At 37.7% G+C, this 25705-nt stretch overlaps 1 protein-coding gene across 2 annotated transcripts in view; it reads right to left on the reverse strand.

The window, feature by feature from the left end:
• Positions 1-25705, reverse strand: part of LOC145691537 (protein unc-93 homolog A-like) — a 274095-nt gene that overhangs the window by 97478 nt on the left and 150912 nt on the right. Inside the window, exons 1-2 of one of the 2 annotated variants that reach the window (XM_081766947.1) lie at positions 4828-4939; positions 2175-2811 (exon numbers count right to left, since the gene is read on the reverse strand). In XM_081766947.1, coding sequence (XP_081623073.1) covers positions 2175-2372 — 198 coding nt within the window. In that variant the 5' untranslated portion in view covers positions 2373-2811; positions 4828-4939. Of the gene's footprint in view, positions 1-2174; positions 2812-4827; positions 4940-25705 lie in introns of those variants that run through there. The other variant, XM_081766948.1, reaches the window with a different exon arrangement.

Genomic DNA, 25705 nt, shown 5'->3' on the forward strand with positions numbered 1-25705 from the left:
GGTCGAGACGAAGACCGCAATTTATCAACAGAGACGAAACCGAGACTGTACAAAGTCTCGTCTCGATATCATCCCTATTTCCATATTTATAGCAATAGTAAATTCATGTGTCTCATACTTGTCTAAGTTTGGAAAGGCTTGCACTATCTCGTCTATCAAGAGTATTGATTGTGCATTCACCTTCGGTAAGAATATATTTACTATATTCAAAATAGAATGCCTCGCTTGGTTTCATCAACCATAAATAAATATTCACAATTAATTTTAACACTATCCCACACTCTGAGAATGTAACATATTGAATTGCAGAAAGGAAGCTCCATCTTCAATATAACACTTTTTTTTTTCAATTAATACCTCGACTTTGTCTGTTCCTCGTTATTTCAAAATAGCATTGCTGGGGAAACTTGGCAAAAATAATATTCAAATAATAATAATACACGGTGGTGCATAATTATGTGTTTCAAAGACTGATGTAAAGAAACTAGCAACATCACTTGAACACAATATTGAACATAAACACATTACTCTTGTACTTTTCCTTATTAGAATATTAATCTCTGTTCTTCATGGCATGGTGTAGCAATGCACCATCTAAAACGATACATGCCTGGAGACGAACAACAACGTTGTCACAAGCAGCTTGACGGACCCGAACTGGTACCCTGTGGAACTCTTCTGTGAAAGCTTCCCGTAATTCGGCCAAATTGCGTACACGATATCGATAAACTTTGTCCTTTAAAACATCCCATAAGAAAAAGTCAGATGGTTCAAATTAGGAGATCAAATCAGCTGGCCACTCCACAGAACACAAACGCACACAATGCTGTTAATTGTGTTCATACAATCACTTTATCAATTTATAGTTCTTATACTATGAATCATGGCCAGTAAAGAACTCTGAAACAGATGATTAGTCACTCAACATATTCGAAATAATGTCCATATAGGCTACCTTCAATGTGACTGGTATGTAACAACTCTGTATCTACAGTATTTTCAATTATTCTGTGTCTTTCGGCTAGAACTGCCATCTGGCGACAATTGATGTAACTCCTTGATGGATTCGTAGAGCAATGCTAATAGTTCAAAGTTGATATGCAATGTTGTTACATAGTAAAGTTTTTGGTTGTACAAAGTGGCTGAAGGAAGCTCTGAAGGATATACCATTATATAGCATTTTCACTTTAAGTTAACCTGCTCTTGTAAATTATTCGTTGCAGCTTTGGAAAATTCAAGATTACTAATAAAAGTCCAACTGACCAAAGCAGTATATATATATTTTTAAGATTATATATTTGTGTTACAGTTTCGGCTATGTAACATAGCCTTCCGCAGACACATTATGAGAGAAATATCCAATTTTGACAGTTCATATACAATCTGAGTGCAGGAGGCAGCTGTTGAGAGTATGTAGGGGGCGCCATTTCGATGTAAAAATTGGGAGGAAGGGAGGTAGATATACGTCTTTGCCCGGGGCGCAATATTTCGTACATCCGGTCCTGTTCTGTATTATGTGAATTAATACCCATTTGATTGAATTATGTCAGTTGAGTCTTTGCTTATAATGCTTTCCTTGGTATCATATTTCTTATGTGCAAATAAAAGAAGAAGAAGAAGAAGAAGAAGAAGAATTAGTAGTAGTAGTAGTCAGTGGTGCCCACCCCCCTTATGTCCATGACGCACCCTCCCCCGCAATTGTCTATCCATAGGTGTTCTTCCATGAAAAAAAAATATTTTCGATTAATTTTTACACACCCTCAAACATATTTATATAGATTTTAACCCCCCCAAAATATTTCAATGACGCAATGAAATGAAATGAAATCTTTAAGTTTTACGTCCCACGGTTATGCCGGTTAGGCTAAAGGAGACGGTGATGATGAGTAATGAATGAAATGGTGGAATGAAGAAAGTGGGAGGAAACGGGAGAACCCCGAGAAAACCCACGCACACGGTGTTTGTCCACCACAAAGTTCACTTGGCGGGGGCTGGGATTGAACCCGGGACCCCAAGCACCAGAGGTGAACGCTCTACCACTGAGCCACCGCGGCCCCATTTCAATGACGCAGTTTGCGTCATAGCCCCCCCTTGTGGGCACCCCTGGTAGTAGTAGTAGTCGAAGAAGAAGAAAGGAAACGATACAAAATGAGAAGATAAAATAAGTTACTCACCTCAACAGCGAAATCATCCCAATTAGTGATCTGTCCCTGTGGATGCTGATGAACTTGCGGATGATGATGATGGTGATGATGATGTGGCTGTAAGCTATGTTGATGTCCAATCAGCTGATGATGTTTGGATCCCAATTGAGTCAACGGGCGATCGTCATCCCACGTGGAGCAAAAGTGAAGATTCGGCATCGAACCCATGATCTAGCAGATGAACGCAGGGCGGTGGCTTCTGAGGTACTTTTTTTTCTGTCCTCGCCGGAGTCTTCTCTTTCACACACAATCAAGGTTTCAACTCGGCGTGCTCATTGTGAAACACTTCCCTAATGTCGCCAGGGCAACAGACAATTCGTCGTAGTAATCAACCGTAAACAGGAGCACATGTTATATAGCCGAAGCTGTCACAATATCAAAATTACTCAATCTATTTGTTGCCCAATGGCGAGTAATACGTTTGCCAGTATTTTGTTTCAATCAACAATACCCAAGAGCCCGTTGACAGTCGATTGTCACCACCAGCCTTCGGTGTCGAACCACGATTCTCTCACGAAGCTAAAGGCTTTCCTCATAGATGACGTCACAGAGTAGGCGTGGCGTCTTGAAGTGACGTGCGCCTACTGTGGTTTCCATAGCAACCAGGCTAGAAAGATAAGACAACAAAATGTTAGTTGAGAAAAACTTCTAGGAAGAAACACAACACAAAAGTTAATCTATGATAACTTTTTTAAAATGGGGGCCAACGTAAGGCACGTGTGCTACTAATGGTCGAGAGAGGAACAGTAAAAATGAAGACAACTAAACTGAACTCCGTGCTATAAAACTCTGACGTTCTCAAGACAACCGGTTGGTGATTTGAGATTGTGGTTGTTTTCATTATTTGGTTGGTTCAGTGACGTAACTAAGGGAGAGCAAACGGGGTTTGTGACCGGGCGCCAGATTGGGAGGACGAAAGAATGTGCAAATATTTGGGGGAGCATTTTAGTTCGGTTGGTCAGGGAGGCGAGTTCTTACCACGGACGAAAGCTAGCATAGTTGCGTCGCTGGGTTGGTTGAACCTTTGTTTTCAACGGTATGGCTATATACGGTGTTAAAAAAAATGTATCACAATGTTTTAGGAACGGATTCCTCAGTTCAAAATAGAAAAAAATGTTCATATGGAAATAAAATGAAATCTTTGAGTTTTACGTCCCACGATTATGCCGGTTAGGCTAAAGGAGACGGTGATGATGAGTGATGAATGAAATGGTGGAATGAAGAAAGTGGGAGGAAACGGGAGAACCCCGAGAAAACCCACGCACACGGTGTTTGTCCACCACAAAGTTCACTTGGCGGGGGCTGGGATCGAACCCGGGACCCCAAGCACCAGAGGTGAACGCTCTACCACTGAGCCACCGCGGCCCCCGAATGTTCATATGGACCTGTAATCAAAAAATGGAGAGTGTCGGAGTTATAAGGTGGAGAATACATAACACAAGTTGACTTTAAAAGTTCATAGCTTCATCTATGGGACCTATTGTAGCCGGGTCAAGACATCACTGAGGAACTGTATGTGAAATATCCAAATATCCATGTTTAACCCCTTCAGTGTGGGTGGCGAGTTAAGTCGTGTCTTCAAAACGCACCTGCTGTGCGGATGGCGTATATATACGCTTTCATTTTGCTTAGGCTATTTTGTATTGCGTATGGCGAATATACTTACCCATAGTATGAGTAATGTTATTCCCGACAATATTTAGCAAGTTTGCGCTCACCTAGGAACCCCAAGAGACCACACAGAAAAATTGGGCTTGATCTGTTGAGGCATTCCCAAATTTTGTGTAACCTAACCAGATGATGATGATGATGATGATGATGATAGCCATAAATACGACAATGACAAGTTATAGTAGCTAATTAGAAGCAACAAAGATCATAATGCCGAAAATTTCATTATGATTGCTTGAGAGGTTCAAAAGTTATTAAAATGTAACAAATTCCAAAGTTCTAAAAAAAACTACACTTTATACAGCGGTTCGCATCTGAAAATTACGCACTGAAGGGGTTAAGAATGTTCCAGTACTTGCACATCAATTTTTAGGTATGTAGGTGCAGAGTGATCAAGTACTGCCAAACAGCCTCTCTAAAAATGATTGTGCAAGTACCGGAGGTTCTGAAAGATGGATATTTGGATATTTAACATACTAGTTGCTCAGTGATGTCTTGGCCCGACTGCGATCAGTTCTATAGTAGTGAAACTATGGACCTTAAAAGTTCATTTGTTTCCTCATTTTCGACTAACTAAGAAACTATGCACTCCCGACCATAGATCCATATTGTTTAATTTAATAGCTTTAATTTACATTTAGTATAGTGGTTAGTATCTTTTCTCATGATAACAGTAAATTACTAAATTCAGTAGTATGTGTGAAAAAGAAATAATCTTCAAAATATAAATTTATTACAAAGAATAAAATGTCACTTTACAATATGCAGACATGATAAATCAAAATGTTAATATTTCATTGAGCTCAAGTTTGTCTGCAGTGATTTACAATAGTGAGATTAACAATAAAGCAAAATTTAAGAGTCTGTTATCTATGAGGCTTTTAGCAGGAGACTGCCATAGAAGAAATTACTTCTTCTTAGAGACTGAAATTATTCAAAGGATAAAACTTACATGTGTGGTTCGGAGGTCTCTCTCTCAACTCAATGATGACCATCTTCGTCGTGGCTTCTAGTCCAAATGCGAGACGCAGGTTACAGACGCAAAGTATGATGTAAGATCTGAGTCGATGTCTGATTGAAAAGTTCTAATTTTCCGAAGCTTATATACTGGTTGGAGAGAGTGAACTACGCGACAAACAACTTATTTGTCTCATGACGTATTTTGTTATTTGTCTCCTGAAGTATTTTGTTATTCTTCTCTAGTACTACACTATTGAAAAGTTCGTGTTCGTACATTCATATAAAAAAGTTTTTTAATATTTCAATAAATAATCATAACAATATAAACTTCCTTTCTTATATTCATGTGAGAAATCAGTTCCGAAAATATTGTGACATTTTTTTTGCAACACCCTGTATTAGGCTGGACCTGTAGACAGTTGTACTCGAAGAAGCGTATAAAAACCATAGACATTATCTACTCGATCACAAATGAACATCTATTTGAGGCTGTAGTGTTTGTACGACCATCACATCTTGTCGTCGCTACTGCTGTGGGGTTTGTTTACCGGGAACCACTTTTTTCTTTTTAATCAGTCTACTAATGAACGCCATGCCGTTAATTCCGTCTCTGTTTACCCTGTCTGTTCGTATGTCCGTTTGAGAGACAAAAAATAATCTCATCGTCTACTTCGTGGATCACTTTCAATTTTGTCGGGGCCGCGGTGGCTCAGTGGTAGAGCGTTCACCTCTGGTACACGGGGTCCCGGGTTCAAACCCTGCTCCCGCCAAGAGAACTTTGTGGTGGACAAACACCGTGTGCGTGGGTATTCCCTCGGAGTTCTCCCGTTTCCTCGCACTTTCTTCATTCCACGATTTCATTCATTTCTCATCTTCACCGTCTTCTTTAGCCTAGCCGACATAACCGTGGGACGTAAAACTCAAAAATTTCATTTCACTTTCGATTTCGGCCAGAAGGTAGAGAGTCAAAAGTAACTTCGTTGATACAGATGATCACTCCACCAGAACTGGTGACAAATCAAAAATTCCGGATTTAACGTTGGTCACTAGGAAGTAAAAACAGTAATAGAGAGCGAGAACAGGTTTCCTGCAACGAATTAAGCGTCCCAAATATTTATTCATATCCATCCTTAATTCTCTGCTAAAATCGGAAATGATGGAAATGCAGTAGAGCTTCCGGTTTCAGTAATGATCTAGATGGACCAAAAACGATAAGAGCAAGAACTGAAGAGAGAAGGTACCACCTTCTCTCTTTAACCCTTTCTTCAAACCGGAAGTGGTAGAAAGAAACCACTTCCGGTTTTAACGTTTATCGTTACACAGTAAAAATGTTAATAACATAGAAAAGCTGTTTTCCGCAATCAAGCGTTCCACGAGTACCCGTATATTCTATGTCCAATCTACTCTCCCTATTAAAACCGGAAGTGGTAGAAATCTACTACTTCTTCCGGTTTCAATATTTGTCTACATACAGCGAAACGATAAGAGATATAGAGATTAAAAAAAAACGATTTAATATTCTAAGAATTGGAGTTTGGTTCTAAGAGTGGGAATGAGATCTCTTTTAACCCTTTATTCAGACCGGAAGTTTCATCAATAAAACACTTTCGGTGTTAATGTTGCTCGTCATAGACTATAAACAGCAATAGATAACAAGAAGCAGTTTCCTTCAATCAATCAAACTTCCTGAGAATATATTTCATTTCCACTTTGATCTCGCTACTAGAACCGGAGGTGGTAGAAATCTAATACCACTTCTGGTTTTAGTATTAATTGAAAAAATATCATGCCAAACAAACGGAACTCATTCACGTGATGTACACGTGACGCCATCACTTGTTATCTCTAAAAGATGACGCATCAAAGTACTGATCACCTTCTCTTCTTCTCGTCTTGTTCCTACTATGAAAAGTAGGGATATGGTGCGTATAGGATCAACAGATGGCAGAACTTACACTTATGTAAATATCATCAGAAAATTCATACGCTCATAAAACTATTTTCGTGAAAGATTACAGACAATATCATACATTCTTCGTTATTCAGTATATAAGTCACATATAGAGTGTGAAGTCTTGCGGTGGTGATTCCGGATGGATCTCATACGTTCCTACTACATTCTGTCTTCCATTCTTGCATCGTAAAAATTTTCGTGTTGTCTAGATTCTCGGAAAACTTTTCAATTCTTATCTTGAAATTGTTCTTGTCTGGTTTTGTAAATTTAAGTACAAAGTTTATGTCCTAATTTTCTTCTTCAATTTATGTTATTAAAATGCCGACTTACAGCTTAACTTGACATGGAGTTATGCGTGTAATTGACTCTGGTTCTCTTATGTCGAAAATCAAAACATAATCACTTCTTACGTCGGGAGTTCATGAAGGGTAAATTCTAATATCAAGCTAAATTGGCTCACATGTGTTCACAGAAGAGAGAGAGAGAGAAGTGATAGGGAAAAAGAGAGAGATAATTACATTGACAGAGTTGCACCCCATGTGTATGATGTTACGTAAGTCCAAGGTGAGGCTGAGACATATTGTTTGGTAAGTCCAAGAAATTTCTCGAGCCGAGTTGTCGAGTCGAGCTCAAAGCTGTCTCTTTCGTGTCGAGTTGAGTTTCAAAGAAAACTCACTCGAACTCGCTCGTGATCATTCCTATTTCTCACTATTTCTTCCAGTTTTTACTGCACGGAAATTTGTATGTAAAGTGTAATTTGGGTACATTTCTACTACTTCCCCTTTCAATAAAACAATAAGGGTCCTTTTATCCTCCTGATTGTGATAGCGGTTGCTCTACCGCCGCATTTTCTGCCTTCATTCAGTTAAATGAGGGTCCATTTAGTTGTAGCGCGACATCTTTAAATTTGAATCATAACTAGCTCAGAATTTTCAAATTTTTGCCCATTTTTATCCAACCAAGAAAAAATTTTTGTACCATTTAAATAAACGAGGGAGGGCCATTTCAAAATTTGGCCACATCGATCAACTGTAATGCTACATCTTCAAATTCGAATTTTAACTAGTTTAGAATTTTGTATAATTTTCTCCATTTCTGTCCAACAAAAAAAAAGTACCATTCAAATTATAAAGCAGGGACATTTCAAAACTTTGGCCACTTCGATCACCAGTAGTCTGACACCTTTAAGTTCGAATTGTAACTAGCTTAGAATTTTCCTGGTAGAAAACGTTTCTTGGTTGGACGAGAACTAACAGAAAAAATGAACAAAATTATAAGCTAGTTAAATTTCGAATTTAAAGATATCGCACTAATTTAAAGGTGATTGAAGTGGCCAAATTTTGAAATGGTCCTCCCTCGTTTATTTAAATAGTACAATTTTTTTTCTTGGTTGGACAAAAATGGACAAAAATTGGAAAAATTCTAAGCTAGTTTAAATTCAAATTTGAAGATGTCGCACTATAACTAAATGGCAGGCCGGTAGCCAGCTCAAATGTGTAGGGGGAGGGGCGGTAGAAGTTAGGAGGGCCCGACCCAACCATATTATAGTTCATTGGCAAGTCTACTATGAAAATTTTAGGGGGCCACTGAAAATTTAGGGGGGCGGCCCACTCTAGCTCCCCGTGGATACGATTCTGCTAAATGGACCGTTACATGAATACTTCTATCCATGACGAAGCGGATCCAATCATTTGATAAGCTCTTTAGTTGTCCAGTGTTTAATGTCCTTTAAAAAAGAAAAAAAAAAAACTTTTACTTCACTATTTCGTATACGGTTACATCGTCTCTATGATACGAAGTCCGACAGTATATGCATGATCATAATTTCTTATAAACAAATCATCTGGAAGCGAGTGCCAAACCCCTTATTCCCTATAAATGAATACATCTAGTACTATTACATGAGTAATGCTTTGGGAGTTTCTCTACTGCAGTTAGTTCCGCCATATGATGCTCAACTAATTTCTCTTTGGACTCACAATTAAGTTAAGCTACAATGGATGACCTTTCTGTTCCATGTTGGTAACTACCGCTGAGCTCTCTTTAGCTTAGGGAATAACCTAGCGTTATTTGCAATTGAATCAGTTTCATACAACAGAAGTTTCTGAATCACATAAATAATAATAATAATAATAGTAATAACTAAACATTATGAACATAAGCAAAAAGTTTGTACAAACCGTTTTACTGAATGAGTTTGTTATTGCATAACAACGGTGTATTGCATGTATATACACTGAGCTATACAAATCGTGAATTATCACTTTTATATTAATGAGCTTGATAACAATTTATTACTTAATGTTAATTGAATTAATAACACAGGCCTACAGAAAAAAAAAATTTTCTTGGTGCCTAAAATTTTAGAGCTGATTTTAACTGTGTGGGGCGCTGAATCCAATAATGTAAGCAGTTTTTTTTCTATCAGCTCTACTTTGGTAGATACAGGCTACTGTACCAGTAGTGTTATTAACGTTACAATGTATGTGGAAGAAATATTACAATCCAAAATAAATATGTAAATTATAAATGATGTAACCACTATTTCTGCATGATTCTTGCAATAGTATACAAAATATGCAAAAGAAATACAAATATTCTCGTAATAACAAGTTTGAATATGATCTTATAAGCTCTGCAACTCAAATAAATCCTACTGTGCTCTATAGAGATTTCTATTTGGAAGAACGGCGCTCTTTTCTCATTAGTGCTGCTATCTGTCGGTACTAAACGGAAACTAGTCATATAGTAGTTCCAGGAACGTCCACTAGATTGCATTGGTATTCTACTTGGCTAGTGGATCGTAGTTGTTGTCTTGCAGGTGGAGTGACATGTTGGAACATGTGAGTTTTGTTCTGAAATCATAACTTGTATCGCGTATACTAAGGCTTTATATTTAACATCCGTGTTAGTGGCCTGAACATAAAATGAGTTCAAGTCGAAGAAGTTGTGTTAACCATCCTGATGTGTTTTGCTACATATGTGGTGAGTACACATTTAAAGACAATAGAAAACATATCAGTGACTTTGTAAAAAAAGCATATCATGCATATTTTGGTGTACGCCTAGGGGACCAAGATAAAACGTGGGCTCCACATATTGTGTGTAAAATGTGTACTGAACACTTGCGACAGTGGACAACTGGAAAAAGAAAAAGTCTTAAGTTTGGTGTTCCAATGGTTTGGAGGGAACCCACAAACCATGTTGATGACTGTTATTTCTGCCTGGTAAATGTTACGGGTATGAATAGAAATAACCGGAACAAGTGGACATATCCTGATCTGCCTTCAGCAAGACGTCCAGTTGTTCATTCCGATGAAATACCAATCCCAACGTTTCACCACTTGCCAGAGCTTTGTGAGACTGAAAACGAACGTAGTGAACATTCTTGTGACATGGATGATGGAAGTGACAGTGATTATGAGGGAATGTCAACAATTCCTCAACAGTTTAATCAAGATGAGCTAAATGATCTAGTTAGGGACCTTAATCTTTCAAAAGAATCGTCTGAATTACTTGCTTCCAGATTGAAGGAGAAAAACGTACTAGAACAAGGAACTAAAATCACATTCTACCGAACAAGGGAAAAGGAGTTTTTACCATTTTTCACTGAAGACACAAATCTCGTATTCTGTCACGATGTTAGAGGTCTCCTAGAACACATGGGTCTTCCAGAATACAATCCAGATGATTGGCGCCTGTTTATTGATAGCTCCAAGCGAAGTTTAAAATGCGTCCTTCTACACAATGGCAATAAATATGGCTCAATTCCAATCGCTCATTCAACACGACTGAAAGAAGAATATGAAGCAATTGCTTTGGTTATGGAAAAAATTAAATATCAGGACCATCAGTGGGTGATTTGTGTGGATTTAAAGATGGTGAACTTTCTTCTTGGACAGCAAAGTGGCTACACAAAATATCCTTGTTTTCTATGTCTGTGGGATAGCAGAGACAAAGCAAACCATTGGTCAAAAAAAGAGTGGCCGCAGAGAGACGACATGGTTGTTGGTAAGAAAAATATTATTAACATGCCTATTGTTGAGTGTGACAAAATCATTTTGCCACCTCTACATCTCAAGCTCGGTTTGATGAAGCAGTTTGTAAAGGCGCTAAATAAGGACGGGCCGTGCTTTGCTTACATGGGAAACAAGCTACCTCAGATCAGCACAGAAAAATTAAAAGCTGGAATATTTGATGGTCCCCAAATAAGACAACTCATGAAAGATCCGGCTTTCGTGGAGTCCATGAATGAGACTGAACGTAGAGCTTGGACCTCATTTGTAGAAGTTATCAAGAATTTCCTTGGCAATAATAAAGCTGATAACTATGTTGAGCTAGTGAACCAGATGCTTAATGCATTCCAAAAACTTGGATGTAATATGAGTATCAAAATTCATTACCTGCACAGCCATTTGGACCGTTTCCCAGACAACGTAGGCAGTCTGAGTGAAGAACAAGGTGAAAGATTTCACCAAGATATTAAAACAATGGAGGACCGCTACCAAGGAAGATGGGATGCCCATATGATGGCAGATTACTGCTGGAACCTAAAAAGAGACTATGCAAAGAATCATTCAAGGATGTCACGAAAACGAAGCTTCCGAAGTGTTGAATAGATCGTTTTGAACAAATTATTTGATTTTTTATTCATAAAAACTATTATAAAATGTAGTTACAGAGTTATTATGTACTTGATGTTTGTGTTTATATGGTTTTCATTATTTTCAAAGTGTTCCAAATAACAGATTTATATGTCATAGTTTTCTTTTCACTTACAGTAAAACAGCACCTATGCAATTTTCAACGTTGTAGCAGGTCAGTCTTGCAATTCCTATATCTCAAAAACTAAAGCTGTTAGGGGAAAACTAACGCCATATTTGGATTCAGCGTCCCAATTCTACTTCAAATCAGCTAAGAAACACCCGGCACCAAAACCACTGTAAGCCAGTGTAATTGGCTATTCCTAAAATAGCCTAGAGCATAAAGGAATTATTCGTTTTTTAATAACCGTAAAGTAGTAGGTGGTCACATTACGCCCAGGGGCGAACTGACAACTATAGGGCCAGTGGGTACGCAGCAAGTTAAAAAAAAAGTCTTGAAGGGGCCCTAGACTTTTTCAGGTGAGACGGACTTTTACATACTAAAAAGTGAACCGAAAGTCCTATTTCAGAACTTGAAAACATTAATAACACACCATCCATTATTACAGGTATATTATACAGATTATTATTATTATTATTATTATTATTATTATTATTATTATTATTATTATTATTATTATTATTATTATTTGCAGTAAAACATGTGTTTTTACAGTGTGGAAAATAAGAATCAGAGGTTGTACAAATTATGCCAATAAACTATTTTCCTTCATCATTGTGCGTTTTTTTGTGTGTGAATAAAAGGTACGGATCACCCCATTAAATTTTCTCGCTCTAATTTGTTAAACTAAATCATGTTATGGTGTAATTATCACTGAAATATTTATGAAATATGAACGAAATTTTGTTTTCGGAGAAGTCTTTGTTCGAAGAAAACTCTGCCTCAAATATAAATTACCGTTTGTGGGACAAATGATTGTCATGTATTGAAGCAGGCCCGTATCCAGGGAGGTCTAGGGGGACCTCCCTCCCTAAATTTTTGCTGGACCCCTAAAATTTCACGGTAGGCTTGCAAATGAACTATAATATGGTGATGAACTATAATATAGTTGGATCGGGCCCCCTAACTTCAGCCAGGCCCCCCTATATTTTGGGGCTGACTATAGGCCTGTATTTAAGTTATTTATGAAATATTTGTGTATATATCAACAAAATCGCATCTGCCATTTGAGGAAATAGTTAATAATAATAATAATAATAATAATAATAATAATAATAATAATAATAATAATAATAATAATAATAATAATAATAATAATAATAATGTGTATTTGACATCCTCTCGTGTTGCACGTAATAAACGTGTATCACCAAATGAGACATTATGATTGATAACACGGAATAGCAATCACGTAAAGTGTTTCTACAATTATCTAACAGATGGCTCCACGTTCGTGTTGAAACGAACGAACACGTATATAACAACCTCTTTCACAGTCAATCTCGGAGAAACTTTGTAAACATGAAATAAAGAAAAAGGAAGAAAGAGAAAAACGAAACCATGACAGTTGAGAGTCGAACATGCGTAATTGAAATGTCGTAATTCTGGTAGCGTGACAAATGAAACGTCTTCTGTCGCACTTCTTCTCTTCCTCCCTAACTTACGGTATGTCATCCGAATTGATTCAATTCAGTTTTTTTTTAATCTTTTTGGATCGAGTGCGTGAGAGTGTAGGTGGTGTGATAAAGAGAAAATAGGAAGACTCAAGGGTTGCATAACTACTAAGGGGTTTCGCTGCTGAGCGTGTTGTCTAAATGTCAGACGCGCGAGTACTTTCTTATTTTCTCTCCTCATCATGTGACAGAAAATGGAACACTCGTTCAAACGCATTGTTGAAATGACTTCAGTGTAAAACTTTATTATAAAAAATTAATTTCAAATGTACAAATTATCGAGAGGATGTAAGCTAGTGGTTAGATTTCTTGTGTTGCAAATCGGAAAGGCCCATGGTTCGAATTCGACAGCCGCAAATTTAGTTCGGGATTTTTTCCTCGGTTCTGTCAGACTAATGTTGGGATGATTCCAGGCTCTTGTCGACTTCTAGTCTTCTTGATTGTTTATTCTTAATGATTTAAATGTAAATTGTAAGTTGGTCAAATAAATACATAAACAACAATAAATATTAAGAAGCCCCATCACGGCGAAATTAAAATACCGCTAATTTTACAGTAATTATGTGATATCTTCAAATAGATAAAAGATAATCGAAATGTGGAACAAGAGCGCCCTACACAATATTATTTTGCATGAGGTACCAGTAGCTTTCTGTTTGCAGCCGTTTAGAAACGCGAAAATAAATGCCGATTTTCTAAATGGCTGGAAATCGAAAGCAGATAAGTGAGTCATAATAACGGCATTTCATGCAAAATAATATTGTCTAGGGAACTCTTGCTTCACATTTCGATTATCTTTTATCTATTTGAAGATATCACATAATTACTGTAAAATTAGCGGTATTTTAATTTCGCGTGATGGGGCATCATATATTTTCTACGCAAGCCCGTGTCTCGTCTCGCGCACATCACTAGCTATTAAGTTGTCAAACATTTAACAAAGACAATTCGAGAGGATGCTTGGAATTAGCGTTGTCCATGACACAGAGTTTACGTGACAAGGCACGAGCTGAGACGGACAGTTTTCGAGACGAGACTGGTCACGATGAGACAAAATTATACGTAGCTTGTCTCATAAGCAACGATATTCAGAACGTACATAAAAACAATAAACATTATTATGAGAAAATGTTTGGAACGTTATTTTTAATTCTCAAAAGTAAGGAGTGATTTCACCACCCCACCTACGCTAATTAACATAGTTCACACTACAAGTGGGCAAACCTAGTGGTTTTGTAGATAATCTGATTGCGTAGGAGATGAAATGAGATTTTAAAACTGCAAACAAACAACAGATACATATATTTCTTGACCCACCAACTTCTTTCGGCATATGTAGCGCCCATTCATTTCCTTTTGATAAATATTCCATTACGCCTCGTGGGTACGATTCTACTGTTGGAAGATCTAACAAAAATGCCTCCCACGGCTTGCTTCGCTATAAAATATGTGTTTCACTTTCCATATGCATGTGTTAGTTCAGTTCCTTCTTACGGGCCTTTAAAGTTAGGTAGGTTCGCCATAGGGAGATATATATATATAGAGAGAGAGTCAAGCGCATATGATATAGAGGCTCCAAACGGAACAAGAGGGCACCGAATAACGTTCTGCTGCCTAGGAGCTCGCTTCGTGAATATGACAGCCACCTTCTGCGCGAAACAGCTGTAAAATATTGTCATTTTGCTCTCTGGGAACAGAAAGAATGAATGAACTCAGGGAAAAGAAAGAAAAAAAAAACGAAAGGAACCATAAATGAATGAATGAATGAATGTCTTCATAACAAAGGAAGAAAATATAATTTTCTTTTCTCGCAGAGACAAACTGAACTTGACAGGTATCATGCATGGGCGTCGAGAGAATTGAAGACTCGGGAGAGGATGCAGAGATGAAATTATTGGGGTGTCAAATCTTATTTCAAAAACATACACGGATACATCGCATATGACCTACTCCAGCACACACAGATGTAACAGAACACAGAGAACATTTCACATAGAATATGCACCTTACAAGCTTCATTGTATTTCTTCAAATTATTGTAGAAGCATTGACGGAGTTAGCTTTTGCTTCACATTACATCATATCACATGTACCAAATGTAATGGTGATATTTTGAAGTTCCTAAGACCGATCGAAAGTATTGTGTCTAGCGGTAGTGGTTCCCAACCTTTTTTTTACGACATGTACCACTTAGACCTCTAAAATCATGATTTTCCCCACTGTAAACTTTTTTCTTGCTTACACTACAAGGGTTTGTGACTAAAACAAATAACTATTAGTTAAAATACGACGGCGATTCAAAAAGTAATGTCTCCAAGCCCACTACTTGCCCAATAGTACTGCGAACATTCTGAACTCTTTTTGGTTAATGCAATGATGTTTAAGCTATAGACTCTTATTTGTTTCATCTTCCTATCTTCTCTCGTTCCAGAGTAACGGAACAATCCATGGCTTTCAGTGGTGACGTCCGATTGAAACAGCGGGCTATTTTGAATGTCTGACTGCGGAAGGTTGTGCGCCCAGGAACATTCATCGTCGGTGACGAGTCGTGGATACACCATTACGACCCCGAAACGAAGCGTCAATCGATGGAGTACCACCACACGTCCTCTCCTCCGCCAAAAAACTCAAAGTTGTCCCATCTGCTGGCAAAGTGTTGTTGACATTCTATTTCAACCTACCTATAGTCCGAATCTTCCGCCCTGCGACTTTTGGTTCTTCTTAGGGATGCGCATGAGTCAAGTCGAGTCGAGATTTAAGCCTGTCTTGATTTGTCTCGAAAAAATGTTGTCTCGACTCGAAAATATGTTTATGTCTCGACTCGACTCGAATTCGAGACGTCTCGTCTCGAATTCGTGTCGAGACAAAATATACGATTTAAAATATACGCACAAATCAGACAGAACATTATGACTACCTACCTAATTGTCAGTATATCCACCTTTAGCACGGATAACAATGACGACGCGTCTTGGCATGGACGCAATGATCCTTGGTAGGTCGCTGGAGAGAGTCCTGCACACACAGGTCACCTAACTCCCGTAAATTGCGGGGAGGAGGCGCTCTGGCGTCACGTTCAATCACATCTCAGATGTGTTCGATTGGGTTCAGATCCGGCGAGTTGGGAGGCCAGCACATCACTTGGTACTCGCCCCTGTGTTCTTCGGACCACTCCATCACACTCTTGGGCTTGTGACATGTTGCATTATCTTGTTGGAAAATGTCACTACCGTTGGGAAACATGGTCGTCATGCAGGGGTGTACGTGGTATGCAAGCAGTGTGCGATGTGCCTCGGCCGTCATGGTGCCTTGCTCGAACTCCATTAGACACATAGATTTTCACGTGAATGTTCCCCAACAGTAAGTGCGCGAGAAATTTTTACTTGGGGAGTGCTCAACATAAATGATTGGGTGCTCTCAGAATAGTGATAAACATTTTTAAACAAACTGAAAGAAAACAGTATATTTTTTAGGCAACTATTACAATACTACTACTACTACTACTACTACTACTACTACTACTACTACTACTACTACTACTACTACTACTACTACTACTAATAATAATAATAATAATAATAATAATAATAATAATGTCAGCTCTTCGCAGTGGTATATTCAATAAAGGATTTTCACACATTTGAGCATTTATTATTATTATTATTATTATTATTATTAAACAAAGTAATACTGTAAAACCTCTTAAAACGGACATCGTTGGAACACGATTATTTGTCCGTAAATGAGAGGTGTCCCTAAAAGGAAGGGTTCTCTCTCATAACACCACACCATACATATTTATGGCATGGAAGAATAAGAAAGTTTGTCCTCTTTTGAAGGTGCCCACTATTGAGAGATGTCCGTTAAGAGAGTTTTTACTGTATTAGGAATTAACCAACATTGTTTTACCCAGTAATTACATATGAATTGATTATATACGAATTATTGTAATCATTTTGAAAAAATTATGCCATTATTTCAATTTATTCACCCCAGCAAGTTTTAGTGTTTTTTTTTTTTTTTTTTGAAAATATTAATTGGGAAAACATCCCTCGTCACATGCTGACATCACATTCGTTTAGTAATTAATACTGTACATAGTTGCAATTTCATTATTTTAATATTCTAATCCTGTTGTTAACGTTAATTGTTGTAATATTATTTGATCTCTTAATCTCCGCTCCTGCCCCTTCCTGCCCTCCTGCTCCGCTCCTGCCCCTTATTAGCTTTGAATATCTTTCATAAGAAAATTAGTCATTGATTTAATTGTTTTCCACAGTTTAATTTACAAATATTTTTTATTTCCTTATTGAGGAGGAGGTAGGTGAATGACTCCTCATGACGTTGCCAATTTCAGTCATTTGCATCTGTCCATCAATCTCTTTTCTCGTAAACGACCGCAGAGCCCAGGAGGGTAGGTATGAGCGGGTTTGTTTTGTCAATTATTTTGATCGAAACACCGCCCGAAAGAATGAGCTCAGGTGATTCTCAAAGCCGTACATGAGAACGACGTCGCTTCGTATTTTGAAGTGAAATAAATAAATAAATAAGAATATTGCCTTCTTTCCTAAACTCTAAACTTTTTTTTTTTTAACTTGATGTAATAAATAACCTATATGATACTGATTGATACAATTGGATTTGGGGGAGTATTCCTTTCCCAGGGGTGTGTGTAAAGAAATTTGGGGGGTGTTAGGGGGTTAAGCTACCGCCAGTTTGTCTCCATTCCGCAGTACAGGTGTCAAGGGGCTGTTCCCTTGAAACACGACGGATTCGCACCCTCCCATCGTCATGATTTATCAGACCATGCAACAATGCAACGCTTTGGCACTGCGTCAAGGTCCAGTGGCGATGGTCAAGTGTTTATTTCAGTCGTAGTTGCTGATGTCGTGGTGTTAACATTCGTACATGGATGGGTCGTCGGCTGCGGGGGCCCATCGTTAGGAGTGTTCGATGCACTGTGTGTTCAGACACACTTGTACTTTGCCCAGCGTTAAAGTTTAATGTTAGTTCCGCCACAGTTCGCTGCCTGTCCTGTTTTACCAGTCTGTCCAGCCTACGACGTCCGACATCTGTAATGAGGTAGGAGGCGCCCAACCCCTCGACATTTGTACATCGTTTCCCCTTGGTTTCGCCACTTCCTGAAGACACTCACCATAGCACTCCTCGAACACCCGACAAGTGCTGCAGTTTCCGAAATTCTCGTGCCGAGTCTCCGGGCCATTACAACCTGCCCTCGGTCAAACTCAGATAGATCGCGTGCCTTCCCCATTCTACACACGGCCAGCACTCTCACTGATACTACATGCACCGTAGGTGTGTCTAACTAGCAGGCATTCCTCGGCAAGTAACGCTGCTATCGCCTGGACGAGTTTATGTCGATAGTAGGTAGGTGATCACAATGTTCAGGCTGATCTTTGTATAATAAATACATTTAAAATATAGGAAATTTTCAACATTCTGATTACCTTGCAAGAAATTTCACAAGTTATGACAAGAAGCAACTTACTTGGACAAGACAACGGATAGTTGATGAGGCAATCCTTTTTCTATTTTTGAGGTGTGCGGCTTTGACGTCAACAAATATTTCATGCCTTGTGAAATTTTGATGTTTGGTGCTCATCAGTCTCGCTTAAATTTGTTTCTTATTTTTATAGTTCATGATAATTAACAATACATTGTGCAGTTCGAACACATGTTCACTTCTTCATTCAATCCAACTCAAGCCGCTTTCGAAACTATATAGTTGTATTTGTTTAGGAAGAATTAATAACTTAGCAGAAATACACCACAACAAAAAAATCTTGGTGCTTATCTGCGTGCTCGAAAGATTAACTATTGAGTTTATGCGTTCTGTACGTTTCTAAAGTAATAAATGCTTGAATTGGTTTCAAGACTGTTTCTGAGTGAATATTTTCTTCAAAATAATATTAAAAATTGTAGAAATATTTTCGAGACATTCGAGTCGAGTCGAGATTTTTACGGGCAGCCTCGCCTCCAAAAATTCAAGTCAAGAAATACGTTTGTCTGGAATCGTCTTGAATTTTATAAACTGTGTCTCGACTCGAATTCGAGACATGTCTCGACTCGTGCGCATCCCTAGTTCTTCCGCAATCTTAAGGACCAACACTATAGTTGTGACGCGGAGGTAGAAGCAACAGTTCAGCAATGGTACAGCCAGCAGCCGCCACAATTCTTTGCCGACGGCATGAAGAACCTTGTTTCTTGTTGGCGGAAGTGTGTTGCCCATAATAGAGGCAATGTTGAAAAAATGATGCCACCATTTGTAGCTGACATTGCAAGCTTTCCACTGATACCTGTATCGGTGCTATCTGTTAAACACAAATAAATGTATCACCTTGGAAGCATTACATTCTGAATCACCCTCGTAAAATCAAAATTAGTATTTTAAAAAAAATCTGGTGACGTTTGCAACTAACTATATTTTCAAAAACAAATCAGGTTGGTCATTGGTCATTAGTTGTCTATAGAAAGGGTATTGGCAACTTCGTTATCAGTTTACTAATTAATTAAGTTTTTGTAATTCGAAATCACTGATATATGTAATGTACCATTACAGTCGGAGAATTAATTTTTTTGAAGGGGTTTAATATTTTTTGGACCTATTGTACTAAACGATTTTTCAAAATATACTTTTCGGTCCATGAGGTACCGAATTATATTATGGTATATTCATTAATTCTTTATTTAAACGAAAATCAATGTGGAAGCTTTGGAATAACTCAGTAGAAATTATATTTCGGGGTATAATATCTTTATTCATACATTATTTTAATGTAAATCCTGTCACGGTCGCCAATCCTGAAGAGAAACTGTAAGTTAACAAATGTATACCTGTATTCGGTTTTAATTCCCCACTCACAATTTCTCTTCATATATCGTTCTGTTATATTATAAACGTTAATAATCATTTTTACAATTCGTATTTTAACGGTAAAAACGATTTCTAAGTAAAATAATAAATTAAAAGGGTAAACCATTCGGATGACGAGGTGAAAACTATAACCCAATAATAGTTACCGCACGTTGGATAGTTCTTCGCAGAAGGCATAGAAAACTTAGGCCACAACTCAAAAAAATGTTTAAATCAAGGAGGTGATTAGTCGGAATAAAAGTATTGTAAATGTTTGTTTCCGTTTTATTTTCTCAAGCAATGTAACTAACTTTGTGACTGATTCTCGTATATATATTTAATGCCATGATACCTACCAAATAAACTCTCCCTCCCTTCTGCAGGTACATTTCTAAAATCAAACTACCTACATACTCTTCTGTGGTTCGATCCCGGCCCATTCCAACTAAATAAGTCAATTTCACGTGCTAACCATTATGTTCGCCCCAGCCGCTCATATGGATTCAGATTTTATTTTACTGATACCGGAAATATTAAACAATTAGTAGTAGTACTTCCGGTGTCAACATTGGCATGAGTTCAATATTCAAACAACAGAGTCCGCATCTGAATTTACCTCTCAATTGAAACCGGAAGTCATAAACCTATTACTTCCGCTTTTAGTGTTCGCGGTATTTTGGAAATTTACAATAATTTGACGACGTAAAAAGAAACGTTTTTGTGTAATATCTGTTATATTTATAGGAGGCTCGATACTCTGAGCTTTCCGTGCCTACGAGACTGGATATATTCACCAGACATCAACTTGTAAAAGACATATGAGTGGTCATGAATCTTCCTCATTTATAAAGATACAAGTCCAATTTATTAGTTTATCTTAACTTATTTTGTAGAATTACGTCACCTCTTATTTTCTGATTTTACCCATATCAATAAACAGGGTGGCCCATAATTATATGATGTTCCGAAGACTGCGGCAAAGAAACCGGAAGCATAACTTGAACATCACTCTCGTACTTTTCCTTAGATTTTAATCTATGTTCTCCATGACATGGTCCATCAATGCACCATCAAAATCAGTACATGCCTTGAAACGAAGTGCAATGTTGTTACAAGTAGCTTAACAGACAAGTACTGGTATCCTGGGGAACTCTTTTGTGATAGCTTCCCGTAGTTTGGCCAAATTGAGTATGTGATGTTGATATACTTTGACATTTTAAACATCCCATAAGGAAGAGTCCTGTTGGAGTCAATCAGGAGATTCAACTGGCCACTCCACAGACCTGCGTCGACCGATCCAGCGGTTCGGGAATGTTTCGTTCAGCCATTGTCACACTGGTATGGCATAGTAACAGTGACCGTTACCCACACTCTTAGGCTACACAATGTTGCCACATCGAAACTCTAAATACTTACAGCCAGTCAATCATCATATACATAAGTATGGGTCGCCCTATAGTCAATAACAAAATGTCTACTGAAAACAGAAGAACGTCTCAATTGAAGAACATCCGTGTGTCTTCTCTAACAAATCTTAATTTTATACAGAAAAGTGTTTCAATTGATACAAAGATGTTATTTTTAATTTTATATAGGAAAACGTTTTCCTTGAAAGTCTTTAAGTTTAACGTTCCACGATTGTGTCCTTTATGCTAAAGAAGACGATGATTAAAGCTGGTGAATGACAGTAAAATGATAATGTCGGAGGAAACAGGATTATTCCGAGAAAAGCCACGGATATGATGTCTACAACTAACATATTTGACTGGAGATCGAACGAAAGACCTCACGCACCAGAAATGAGCGCTCTACCACTGAGCCACAGTGTCCCCATTACATATGAAAAAGTTCCTATTCGTGTATATTAGCGAATTTTACTCATTAATGTGGAGAAGTATCTGTATTGAAGCATGTTAGTTTATCATTTTATTCAGGTATTATCGATCTATTCACGCACATTTGTACATCTTTAACAACTTTATACAGGAAACCACAACCATTGACTCATAACAGCGCACCTTCTCTACCACGCACACGAGTGAGTATTCACTGATGCACGTCAATGCATCTTGCCTAAGACGTGTACAAAAGGTATCCTTTGATGGCAGAGAAAATTAATTTATTATTTAACCTTTGTAATACTGTTTTTGTGAAATTATGCCATGGTCTGTTTCGTGATTTTATATATAACCTTAAATGCCCATTTTGTTAAGGAAGTGAATTCATTGTATGCATCAATGTATCTTTTTCACTTTATAAAGTAGTAATTTCATTGATACACATGAATGGATCTTTCTCACTTTATATAGGACTAGCCTTTGGCTAACTGGGGGCTACACCCCCACGCACCCTCGTTTGCTCGGTCTACGACCTCGCATCTTTTATGTGTCAGCCTTTGCATGGAAAGTGAATTTCGTGCATTTGCTCTTAATATTTCCTAATTCGGTCAGCTTCGGGCTTCGTCCTCAGACCCTCACGTTTGCTCGGCTTACGGCCTCACATCTCCGAATTTCAAATTTCTTTTCCTATTACAACTATCTAAAAGATTAGCTTTTGAATCCCACGAAAACGCCCATTTAATTAATATGGGAATTTCTTCATCTACCCTTCAGACCCCATAAAAACTAAGAATGTTCACTTTTGCTATTTTCCTATCTGTTAGTTTCGGAAGGCTACAATCATGTCAAATTTCATTATTCCAATCTCGCCGGAAGTGCCTAAACATTTTGGGGTGTAGGTGATGTCTCATATAAATAACATGGGAAAGAATTTTCAGTTCCCCATAAAACCACTCTAAAGTTGTTATTTTTTATTTTTGGCGATTTACTTACGTAACGCTAACGAAAACGTAGAAGCATACTGAATTTCAAGTTTCTAATCCAATTCAAAGCATCTAAAATATGAGATTATAAGTCAAAAAAGGCCCATTTAAGTAACATGGGGATTTTTTTCATCCCTCCCTTTAGACCTCGTAAAAATTAAAAGTATTCACTTTTGGCAATTTTCCTGTGAGTTGGTCTCGGAAAGCTACAATCATGCTAAATTTCAACTTTCCACGTCAACCGAAAGTTCCCCTTATTTTATCAGTTCATGTAGTTTTATAAATAATTAGAAAGGATAGTAATTTCGTTTTACATAATATCAGTATATCTTTCTCACCTTGTATAGGGTCGTAATTGTAATTGTCACAAATTGGTCCATTTTTATAACTTTATACAGCGTAAATGAATAGATTAACACTTAGGGATGCGCACGAGACAAGATTTGTGGCTGTCTCGTCTCGAAAATGTGCTGTAAAAGTAATGTCTTGACTCGATAAATATATATTTTACTATTGGAAGAGCCGTGTCTCGACTCGAATTTTGTCAGGAAAATCCTGTCTCGACTCGTCTCGTGCGCATCCCTATACGATTAACACTCATATGCGATGTACAAGGACTTTTTAAAATATCTACTATCTGCTAGCTCGTACACTTTTCAGTCCACGTCGTCCAATACCTTTTTGTGGACTTCCTTCACCATATTTGGCATGATCACCTCATTTGGTCGACCACTCCGATGTTGGTCTTTGCAGCTCGCATGGCACCGTTTAAACTCTGTCACCCAATAGTTTACTGTTGTCAACGAAGGAACAGACTTGACCAGAATCAGTGGCGTAACTGAGGGGCCCGCAGGATTTGGGAATCAGTGCGGGGAGGCCCGCAGGATTTGGGGACTCACCGTGAAGCAAATGCCAAGAACTGAATATAGGCTACAAAAAGTGAGCTGAATACGAAATATTCATGTCCTTGAACATTATTTACTTTAGAAAAGAAAAATATGCTCTGGGTGAAAATTCATCCATTCTAGCAACATCAGTCTAAAAAATCATCTTAGCACTTAAAGGCTAAGGGAAAATATTTTTTGCCTTTTTCCGTGAGTATTAATTTTAATTGTAATTTTATTATACTCCATGGATTTATTAACCATTGTCTTCTACAGAGACATACTATAGTGGGAAGTTAATGGGCAAGGAGAGGGGAGCCCAAAATTAATCCTGCAGGGAGGCCCGACATTTTTGCGTTATACTACTGACCAGAATAGAATCTAACTCGGCTTTGATTTTGGTTCGAGGCTCAATAGTAGTGACCTTTTTGGTGGACAAACACCATCTGTGCGGGTGTTCTTGGGGTCCTCCCGTTTTGTCCCACTTTCTTCATTCCACCATTACCATTCATCTCATCGTCTCCATCTTCTTTAGTCATGATGTATATTCGTGGGACGTTGAACTCAAAGATAAAAGATAGCCTAAAATTTGGATTAAGAGACCTAATCACTGGAAACTAAAATATCGCGTTTTTTACAGTAATTTTATGATATCTTCAAATAGATAAAAGAAAATGGAAATGTGGAACAAGAGCGCGCTAGAAAATATTATTATCCATGACGTACCGTTATCACGAGCCACCTAGTAGCTTTCCGTTTGCAGTCATTTAGAAACGCGAAAATACATGCCGAATTTTCTAAACGGCTGGAAATCGAAAGCAGATAAGTGAGTCGTGATAACGGTATCTCATGTAAAATAATATTGTCTGGCGAGCTCTTGTTCCACATTTCGATTATCTTTTATCTATTTGAAGATATCACATAATTGAAGACTGTAAAATTAATCTTAATTTCGCCGTGATGGGGCCTCTTAAGTAGTTTCAAGGAATCTCGTTTGGAATTGAACATCTGAGCTCTTGTGTCAATTCCAAATAAGAACAATAAGTAATCTATATATTTACTGATTCTTTTCGCACATGAAATAAATTGTAGAAGTAACACCAAAGAACATAAAGTAAATATCACATAGCAGCTTTCCTTTCTAAATCTTATATATTGTCATACTTTCAAAAATGCACTCCTTCTGGGCGAGATTAAAGTAGACGAACAAAGGAAAAAAGAATCCCACAGAAAACAGAGAACCCCAAAGGCTTTAAAGAAGGTAAAGAAGAAAAAAGAAATAAAAACCATATCTACGTAGAGAAACTTTTTGTTGCTGCAATTATTAATATTACAAAATGTTCTACTAGACTTTCAGAAGATTGCTGGAGAATAATGTAAGAAGAGAAATAAAAAGGTTCCCAAAGGAAAGAATTTAATATCAACAAATAATAATAATAATAATAATAATAATAATAATAATAATAATAATAATAATAATAATAATAATAATAATAATAATAATAACGTACGCTTTCATCTTCAAAACATATTTTTAATCATAGAATTTTAGAAATGGTGGAGGAGAAAAGAACAATTTTAGATATTATTAAGAAGAGGAAGAGAAACTGGTTGGGACATTGACTAAGAAAGAATTCTATCACAAGGAACGTGCTAAAGAGTATGGTGGCAGGAAAGAGAGGGAAAGGGTGAAGAAGACTACAATTAATGGACGATATCAAAACAGAGAAATCGTATGTGAAGACGAAGAGGTTAACTGAAGACCGTGGAGCATGGAAGCTCCTCAATTGCAGCAAGTGACCTGCCAATAATGGCAGAATACCTATGATGATGAGGATGATATGTCAGAGCAAGGTAAGCTTACCTACGAGCTGAGACGAGACACTTTGTGCGATCCTATATGAGACGAGACAGACTTCTTAGAATAGAAAGATACATTTTTCCCGAGACTTCAGCCTAGTGATATTATATATATATATTTTTTTTTTAAATGTTCCACCTAGGCCGGTAGCCAGTCCAACAATGTAGGAGGGTCCCGGTAGAATTTAGGGGGGAGCGA

The sequence above is a fragment of the Thermobia domestica genome, chromosome 8 (assembly GCF_964235325.1).
Source record: "Thermobia domestica chromosome 8, izTheDome1.hap1.1, whole genome shotgun sequence".
NCBI classification, from domain to species: Eukaryota; Metazoa; Arthropoda; class Insecta; order Zygentoma; family Lepismatidae; genus Thermobia; species Thermobia domestica.